Genomic DNA, 10,330 nt, shown 5'->3' on the forward strand with positions numbered 1-10,330 from the left:
AACAAACAGATTTGAATAAAAGCCCTGTCCCTGTTCCTCCTGCGGAACTGGGTGGATCACTCCCATAACTAGGAGGTCTTGAATACAATGTAAGAATGCTTCTCTCTTTATCTGGATTGCAGATAAAAGTGAGAAATTAAATCTCCCTTTTGGGGGAGAGGTTTTGAATTATAGAAGATAACCCTTGGACACAATTTCCAATGCCCAGGGATCCTGGACATCTCTTGCCCAAGCCTGGGCGAAGAGAGAGAGTCTGCCCCCTACTAGATCCGTTTCCGGATCTTGGGCTGCTCCTTCATGCTGTTCTAGAGGCAGCAGCAGGCTTCTTGGCCTGTTTGCCATTGTTCCAAGCCTGGTTAGGTCTCCAGACCGGCTTAGACTGGGCAAAAGTTCAATCTTGTTTTGTGTTAGAGGAAGTTGAAGCTGCGCCACTCTTGAAGTTTCGAAAGGGCCGAAAACTAGACTGTTTGGTCCTTAATTTGTTGGACCTGTCCTGAGGAAGGGTGTGACCTTTTCCTCCAGTGATGTCAGAAATGATCTCCTTCAGTCCAGGCCTGAATAGGATCTGTCCTTTGAAGGGAATGTTGAGAAGTTTAGACTTTGAAGTCACGTCAGCTGACCAGGATTTAAGCCATAGTGCCCTACGCGCCTTAATAGCAAAACCTGAATTTTTAGCAGTTAGCTTGGTTAAATGAACAACGGCGTCAGAAACAAATGAATTGGCTAGCTTAAGTGCCGTAAGCTTGTCAATAATATCTTCCAACGGGGTTTCAACCTGTAGAGCCTCCTCTAGGGACTCAAACCAGAAAGCCGCGGCAGCAGCGACTGGGGCAATGCATGCAAGAGGCTGGAGAATAAAACCTTGTTGAATAAAAATTTTCTTAAGGTAACCCTCGTGCTTTTCTAGATCCAATGGATAAAAAATTAAACTGTCCTCGACAGGGATAGTGGTACACTTAGCTAGAGTAGAAACTGCTCCCTCCACCTTAGGGACCGTATGCCATAAGTCCCGTGTAGCGGCGTCTATAGGGAACATCTTTTTAAAAACAGGAGGGGGAGAGAATGGTACACCTGGTCTATCCCATTCCTTAGTAATAATTTCAGAAAACCTTTTAGGGATTGGAAAAACATCAGTGTAAGTAGGTACTGCATAGTATTTATCCAATCTACATAATTTCTCTGGGACTACAATAGTGTCACAGTCGTCCAGAGCTGCTAAAACCTCCCTGAGCAATATGCGGAGGTGTTCAAGCTTAAATTTAAATGTAGACATATCAGAATCAGATTGAAGTATCTTCCCTGAATCAGAAAAATCACCCACAGATTGAAGCTCCCCTGCTTCAGCTTCATTATATTGTGAGGGTGTATCAGAGATAGCTACTAAAGCGTCAGAGAGCTCTATTTATTCTAGTCCCAGAGCTGTCTCGCTTTCCTTGCAATCCTGGCAGTTTAGACAATACCTCTGTAAGGGTATGATCCATCACTGCCGCCATGTCTTGCAAGGTATACAAATGGGCGCGCTAGATGTACTTGGCGTCCCCTAGGCGGGATTTATAGGATCTGACACATGGGGAGAGTTAGACAGCATAACTTCCTCCTTGTCAATTTCTTCTGGTGGTAAATTTTTTAAAGCCAGAATATGGTCTTTGTAATCTATAGTAAAATCAGTGCATTTGGTACACATTCTAAGAGGGAGTTCCACAATGGCTTCTAAACATAATGAACAATGCGTTTCCTCTATGTCAGACATGTTTAAACAGACTAGTAATGAGACCAGCAAGCTTGGAAAACACTTTAATAACTGAACAAGCAAAATATAAAAACGGTACTGTGCCTTTAAGAGAAAAAAAATCACAGAAACTGCTAAAACAGTGAAAAAAGCAGTAAATCTTTCGAAATTTTTACAGTGTTTATAATAGGCTGAAAGAGCATTGCACCCACTTGCAAATGGATGATTAACCCCTTAGTTTCAAAACCGTTTTTAAACAGTCACAACAAACTGCCACAGCTCTACTGTGGCCCTACCTGCCCATACGACGACTTTGGAAGGCACAAAAACCCCATAGAGAGGTCCTATATGTTCAGGGGACTCCTTCAGGGAAGCTGGATGTCTCAAGCTGCAAAAACTAATGGAAAATAGGCTCCTCCCAACCTGTACTCACAGTGAGAGGGCCTTAAAAAACTATCCCTAGGCAAAATCTAGTCAGCCATGTGGAAAAACTGGGCCCCAGAATAAACTTTTATAACCAATATGAAATAAAAGTTTATACACCTCAAGCAAACGTTAAATCTATTCAGTAATGTGAGTAAATAATAAAAATATTACCCTTTACAGCAAGCATGATACCAGTCGTTATTAAATCACTGTAATCAGGCTTACCTTAAATAAATCCGTTATTGTCAGCATTTTCTAGCTTATCATTTCTCTAGAAAAATTCAAAACTGCACATAATTCAGAGCAGGAGACCCTGCACGCTATTCCCCCAGCTGAAGTTACCCATCTCTTCAGTTATGTGTGAGAACAGCAATGGATCTTAGTTACAACCTGCTAAGATCATCAAAGACCACAGGCAGACTCTTCTTCAACTTTCTGCCTGAGGCTAAAATAGTACAACTCCGGTACCATTTGAAAATAAACTTTTGATTGAATTTAAACTACATTAATGCACCACATCTCTCTAGCTGCTTCCCTTGTCGAGAGCTGCAAGAGAATGACTGGGAGGTGGCAGTTAGGGGAGGAGCTATATAGACAGCTCTGCTGTGGGTGATCCTCTTGCAGCTTCCTGTTGGGAAGGAGAATATCCCACAAGTAATGGATGAATCCGTGGACTGGATACACCTTACAAGAGAAAAGAAATCAGGTAAGCTTTAGGACACGGATGAAGGGAGGGACAAGGTAGGCACTTAAACGGAAGGCACCACTGCCTGTAAGACCTTTCTCCCAAAAATACCCTCAGAGGAAGCAAAAGTATCAAATTTGTAGAATTTAGAAAAAGTATGAAGCGAAGACCAAGTCGCCGCCTTACAAATCTGTTCAACAAAGGCCTCATGTTTAAAAGCCCATGTGGAAGCTACCGCTCTAGTAGAATGAGCTGTAATTCTTTCAGGAGGCTGCTGGCCAGCAGTCTCATAAGGTTAACAGATTATGCTTCTCAGCCAAAAAGAAAGAGAAGTTGCAGAAGCCTTTTGGCCTCTCCTCTTTCCAGAGTAGACGACAAACAATGCAGATGTTTGACGAAAATCCTTAGTAGCTTGCAAATAAAACTTTAAAGCACGAACCATGTCAAGATTGTGTAACAGACGTTCCATCTTTGAAGGATTAGGACACAGTGACGGAACAACAATTTCCTGATTGATATTCCTATTAGATACTACCTTAGGAAGAAACCCAGGTTTGGTATGCAAAACAACCTTATCTGCATGAAAGATCAGATAAGGGGAATCACACTGCAAGGCAGATAACTCTGAAACTCTTCGAGCCGAAGAGATAGCTACTAAAAACAGAACTTTCCAAGATAAAAGTTTGATATCTATGGAATGCAAGGGTTCAAACGGAACCCCTTGAAGAACTTTAAGAACTAAATTTAAACTCCATGGCGGAGCAACAGGTTTAAACACAGGCCTGATTCTAACCAAAGCCTGACAAAACGCCTGAACGTCTGGAACATCAGCCAGGCGCTTGTGCAAAAGAATAGACAGAGCAGAAATCTGTCCTTTAAGGAACTAGCCGATAATCCCTTTTCCAATCCTTCTTGGAGAAAAGATAGTATCCTAGGAATCCTGACCTTACTCCACGAGTAACCCTTGGATTCACACCAATGAAGATATTTACACCATATCTTATGATAGATTTTCCTGGTGAAAGGCTTTCGAGCCTGAATCAAGGTATCAATGGACCGACTCGGAGAAACCACGTTTTGATAAAATCAAGTGTTCAATCGCCAAGCAGTCAGACGCAGAGAAATTAGATTTGGATGTTTGAATGGACCTTTGAGTAGAAGGTCCTGCCTCAGCGGCAGAGTCCATGGTGGAGAGGATGACATGTCCACCAGATCCGCATACCAAGTCCTGCGTGGCCACGCAGGCGCTATCAAAATCACTGAAGCTCTCTCCTGCTTGATCTTGGCAATCAGACAATGGAGGAGAGGAAACTGTGGAAACACATAAGCCAGGTTGATGGACCAGGGCACTGCTAGAGCATCTATCAGCGCTGCCTGGGGATCCCTTGACCTGGACCCGTAACAAGGAAGCTTGGCGTTCTGACAAGACGCCATCAGATCCAGTTCTGGTTTGCCCCAAAGTTGAATCAGCTGGGCAAATTCCTCCGGATGGAGCTCCCACTCCCCCAGATGAGAAGTCTGCCGACTTAGAAAATCCGCCTCCCAGTTCTCTACTCCTGGGATATGGATAGCTGAGAGATGGCAAGAGTGAACCTCTGCCCATAGAATTATCTTGGAAACCTCCATCATTGCCAGGGGACTCCTTTTTCCCCCTGATGATTGAAATAGGCTTCAGTCGTGATATTGTCCGACTGAAATCTGATTAACTTGGCCGCAAGCTAGTTGAGGCCAAGCCTGAAAAGCATTGAATATCGCTCTTAGTTCCAGAATGTTTATCGGAAGGAGTGTCTCCTCCTGAGTCCACCAACCCTGAGCCTTCAGGGAGTTCTAGACTGCGCCCCAGACCAGAAGGCTGGCATATGTCGTCACTATAGTCCACTCTGGCCTGCGGAAACTCATTCCCCTGGACAGATGGACCCGAGATAACCACCAGAGAAGAGAATCTCTGGTCTCTTGATCCAGATTTAACGGAGGAGACAAATCTGTGTAGTCCCCATTCCACTGGTTGAGCATGCAAAGTTGCAGTGGTCTGAGATGTAGGCGGGCAAACGGAACTATGTCCATTGCCGCTACCATTAGGCCGATCATTTCCATACACTGAGCCACTGATGGCCGAGAAGTGGAATGAAGAGCACGGCAAGAAGTTAGAAATTTTGATATCCTGACTTCTGTCAGAAAAAAATTCATTTCTACTGAATCTATCAGAGTTCCTAGGAAGAAAACTCTTGTGAGAGGAGAGAGAGAACCCTTTTCGATGTTCACTTTCCACCCGTGAGACCTCAGAAAGGCCAGAACAATGGGACTTGGCGATTTGAAAAGTCGACGCCTGAAACAGAATGTCGTCTAGGTAAGGGGCTACCGCTATGCCCCACGGCCTTAGAGTCGCCAGAAGGGACCCTAGAACCTTCGTAAAGATTCTTGGTGCCGTGGCTAACCCGAAGGGAAGAGCCACAAACTGGTAATGCCTGTCTAGGAAGGCGAACCTGAGGAACTGATGATGATCTCTGTGAATCGGAATGTGGAGATAAGCATCCTTTAAGTCCACGGTAGTCATATATTGACCCTCCTGGATCATAGGGAGGATGGTTCGGATTGCCTCCATCTTGAAGGATGGGACCCTGAGAAATTTGTTTAGGATCTTGAGATCCAAGATAGGTCTGAAAGTTCCCTCTTTTTTGGGAACTATAAACAGGTTTGAATAAAAACCCAGCCCCTGTTCCTCTCTTGGAACTGGGTGGATCACTCCCATAACCAGTAGGTCTTGAACGCAACGTAAGAATGCCTCTCTCTTTATCTGGTTTACAGAGAGTTGTGAGAGATGAAATCTCCCCTTTGGAGATGAACCTTTGAATTCCAGAAGATATCCCTGGGAAACAATCTAGCGCCCAGGGATCCTGGACGTCTCTTGCCCAAGCCTGGGCGAAGAGCGAGAGTCTGCCCCCTACTAGATCCGGTCCCGAATCGGGGGCTACTCCTTCATGCTGTCTTAGAGGCAGCCGCAGGTTTCTTGGCCTGCTTCCCCTTGTTCCAAGCCTGGTTAGTTCTCCAGACTGGTTTGGACTGGGCGAAATTTCCCTCTTGTTTTGCATTAGAGGAAACTGAGGCTGCGCCACTCTTGAAGTTTCGAAAGGAACGAAAATTATTCTGTTTGGTCCTCTTATTGGACCTATCCTGAGGAAGGGCGTGACCTTTTCCTCCAGTAATATCAGAAATGATCTCCTTCAGACCGGGCCCGAATAGGGTCTGTCCCTTGAAGGGGATGTTAAGAAGCTTAGACTTTGAAGTAACGTCTGCTGACCAGGACTTAAGCAATAGAGCCCTACGAGCCAAAATGGCAAAACCTGAATTCTTAGCCGTTAGTTTGGTTAACTGAAAAACGGCGTCAGAAATAAAGGAATTAGCTAACTTAAGAGCTTTAATCCTGTCTAGAATGTCGTCTAGTGGATTCTCCACCTGCAGAGCCTCCTCAAGAGACTCAAACCAAAAAGCCGCTGCAGCAGTAACTGGGGCAATGCATGCAAGAGGCTGGAGAATAAAACCTTGATGAATAAAAATTTTCATAAGGAGACCCTCCAATTTTTTATCCATAGGATCTAGGAAAGCACAACTGTCCTCGACGGGGATAGTTGTATGCTTAGCTAGGGTAGAGACTGCTCCCTCCACCTTAGGGACCGTCTTCCACGAGTCCCGTACGGCGGCATCTATGGGAAACATCTTTTTGAAAGCAGGAGGGGGAGAGAACGGCACACTTGGTCTATCCCATTCCTTAGTAATAATTTCCGAAAACCTCTTAGGGACTGGAAAAACATCAGTGTAAACAGGCACTGCAAAGTATTTGTCCATTTTACACAATTTCTCTGGAACCACAATGGGGTCACAATCATCCAGAGTCGCTAAAACCTCCCTAAGCAATAAGCAGAGGTGTTCAAGCTTAAATTTAAACGCTGTCATTTCAGAATCAGGCTGAAGCAACGCCTTCCCTGAGTCTGAAAAGTCACCCACAGATAGAAGCTCACCTGCCTCGGCTTCTGAGTATTGTGAGGGTATATCGGACACAGGCATTAAAGTGTCAGAAAGCTCTGTATTAGTTCTGGCCCCAGAGCCGTCTCGCTTTCCTTGTAACCCTGGCAGTTTGGGCAATACCTCTGAGAGGGTAGCATTCATAACTGCCGCCATGTCCTGTAAGGTAAAAGAATTAGACGCGCTAGATGTACTTGGCGTCACTTGAGCGGGAGTTATAGGTTTTGAGACATGGGAAGAGCTAGATGGCATAATCTCCCTTTTTTCAGTAAGAGAATCCCCTGGAGATAAATCTTTAAGCGCCATAATATGGTCTTTATAGTTTATAGAAATTTCAGTACATTTGGTACACATTCTAAGAGGGGGTTCCACCATGGCTTCTAAACATATTGAACAAGGAGTTTCCTCTATGTCAGACATGTTTAACAGACTAGTAATGAGACAAGCAAGCTTGGAAAACACTTTAATAAAGGTGAAACAGCAATTAAATAAAAAGGTTACTGTGCCTTTAAGAGAAAAATAACACTTAAACTGCAAAACAGTGTAAAAATATAGTAAAGTCTTTGAAATTTTTACAGTGTGTGGAAGGGACTAAAGCAACATTGCACCCACTTGCAAATGGATGATTAACCCCTTAGGCCCCAAACCGGATTGAAAAACGTTAAAAAACGTTACAAGACAGTTAAGCACCCTGCCACAGCTCTGCTGAGGCTCTTACCTGCCCTCAAGCAAGATTTTGTGCAGAAATAAACCCCTTATAATGGTCATCAGGTGCCAGAGGACTCCTCTAGGGAAGCTGGATGTCTGTCTGAATTAAAACTGTGCATTAAGAGCACTAAAATAGGCCCCTCCCACCATGTACTGGATGCCAGAGGGTCCTTAAGAAAATACTCCTAGGAGTATCTGATTAGCCATGTGGAAACTAGGCCCCAAATAAAGAGTTATCTCCCTCAGAGAAAAAACGTCCTATTTTTGAATTCATGTAAACGTTTAACTGTCACTAAGTAATAAGAGTATTACCCTGTTTTGTAAGCATGATCCCAGTCGCTGTTAAATCACTGCAGCAGGCTTACCTCAAATACACAAGGCTGTCAGCATTTTCTAGAACTCATTCATCTCTCTAGAAATAAATTTACTGAACATACCTCAAAGCAGGTAATCTGCAGACCGTTCCCCCAACTGAAGTTGTCCCATAGTCTTCAGTTATGTGTGAGAACAGCAATGGACCTTAGTTACAATCCGCTAAGATCATCAACCTCCAGGCAGAACTCTTCTTCTAATTTCTGCCTGAGAGTAAAACAGTACAACGCCGGTACCGTTTAAAAATAAACTTTGATTGAAGGTAAAACTACACTAAGTCACCACATATCTCTTGATACTTCCTATCTTGTCGAGAGCTGCAAGAGAATGACTGGGGGTGGCAGTTAGGGGAGGAGCTATATAGACAGCTCTGCTGTGGGTGTCCTCTTGCAGCTTCCTGTTGGGAAGGAGAATATCCCACAAGTAATGGATGAACCCATGGACTGGATACACCTTACAAGAGAAAAAAGTTTAGCAATCACACTCTTGAAAGGTTTCTTTTTATTTCACACTCTTTAGTGATATTAAGGGACAGTAATTTCATCATCAGCAATTGTGTGTTGGCTATTGGGATGCAACAATTTTCCATGTTTTGTATATTGCAACAAAGATCTTTTTCACAAGTTTTTACAGTTTACAGTAAACATGTTTTTTAAAGCTCCCAAATACATGAATTAGAAAAAAATAAAGAGTAAATGATCTAGAACCTTGCATCACCATCTTCTCACGGTAACAAATTCTGCAAAGACCAACCTCGCTTTAATTTTTTATTTTAAACCTTATAAAACATCAGGTTTTAAGATTTCTCAGTGTTCAAAGACAGAAAACAAGGTTCTCTTAATGAATAATAAATAAAAAAAAAATTCTAAAATAATTTAAAAAGCATAATTGATCAAACATGCCCAGTACACAAAATGCCACTCAGATATATGCCTCATCGATAGCTCATGCAATGTGCTCCACTAGGTCCTAGTAGTACACTGATGCTCATTCAACAAAAGATACCAAGAGAATGAAGAAAATTTAATAGAAGGCAATTGTTGTGGTGAAAGTTGTTAAAATTGTATGCTCTGCCTGAATAATCAAAGTAAAAAATTCTGGGTTTCACATTCCTTTAAGTGATGTATTAAGGCAAACAGCAAATATGAAAGTAAAAGGAGCAGAAAACAAGTGTGATTTAAGGTGAAAAGGCAAACAATGAGTATAAGAGGGTAGTGCACACACTGCAGGGTAAGCAATACTAGTATCGTGGATGTAGAATAATCTTTTGGGCTAAAATGAGCACTGATTTGCCTGCATCTATGCACAGCATTATGTAGTACATATAACTTTTTCAAAATCAATATTAAATCAAATAACATGCATCACTTAATTACATAAAATACTTACGCCGGTCTTCTTGTTTCAAGTAAAGTAAGCAGTATCTGGATAGCATTTACAATCGCAGAGTCGTTCTTCTCTTTCACAAAAATGTTTGATAATAGTTTCTCTAAGATTTCTTGCCTGGAAAAGTGATGCATTGAATTAAGAGGGAACTGGTTACTCTTTAACAAATCATTTTCTTTGTACTGCTCATAAGTTTTTACCATGAGTATATTCACAACTAACAAGGAGAGGCAGAAAACAGATATGTAAACTAATCTTGAAACCCCTTTGTAGTAGCTGTGCTGCATCCCTGCGCACGAGGGAAGGGCTTATTCAGACACAAGAGCCCCATGTGCGTCAATGGCCATGAAGTTTCAGGAGCTAGGTATGCGTGAGGAGTGTGGCTGCATCGCATCAGACATGAGGCCCACATAGCTAGATGTTGCCCATGTCATCACGCTAGGGGAGGCTATTAAATTATGCAATGCTCTATTTAGTTTAAGAAGTGCTTACGGTATAAGGTGGTGTAATATATAGTGTTATTCTTTATATTGGCCTTATAGGAGCAGCCTATACGGGGGGAGTGTAAAAAGGGGACTATGCTGAGTGCCCCCACAAATTAATCTGGCCCAGCAAATGCTAAAGGTGGCTCTATGTGAGTCCAAGAGATTCCTAATATACAATACACTCTGAACCATTACTTGTCCAAGCAACATTTCTACCTAATAATTGCTGCATCAGTTGCAAAGCCCCCCCCCCCCCCCCATATCTATCCGTAGTTTGGTATAACAATGGAAATAAACTAAACTCAAGAGCTTTTAACCCCTTCCCACCGTTAAGACGTTCCATGCCGTTCTAACAGCGCTGGGCTTTAGCAGTTAGCTGCATGGAATGTCCTAGCTGTTTGACTATCCTAAAGCAATAGCAGCTTCATAAATGGGATCGCAGGCTGGAGGGCGTGCCTAGCATCATAGGCACTTCATTCTGACCCGATCCTATCATTAAAATCACATGATCTCATGAAC

At 42.9% G+C, this 10,330-nt stretch overlaps 1 protein-coding gene across 1 annotated transcript in view; it reads right to left on the reverse strand.

Moving 5' to 3' along the window:
• Positions 1-9,638, reverse strand: part of PPP6R3 (protein phosphatase 6 regulatory subunit 3) — a gene marked incomplete in the record, with an annotated part of 489,908 nt that extends 480,270 nt beyond the window's left edge. Inside the window, 1 exon segment of the mRNA XM_053720450.1 lies at positions 9,330-9,638. Coding sequence (XP_053576425.1) covers positions 9,330-9,613 — 284 coding nt within the window.
• Positions 9,639-10,330: the final 692 nt, after the last annotated feature.

Source organism: Bombina bombina, chromosome 7 (genome assembly GCF_027579735.1).
Source record: "Bombina bombina isolate aBomBom1 chromosome 7, aBomBom1.pri, whole genome shotgun sequence".
NCBI classification, from domain to species: domain Eukaryota; kingdom Metazoa; phylum Chordata; class Amphibia; order Anura; family Bombinatoridae; genus Bombina; species Bombina bombina.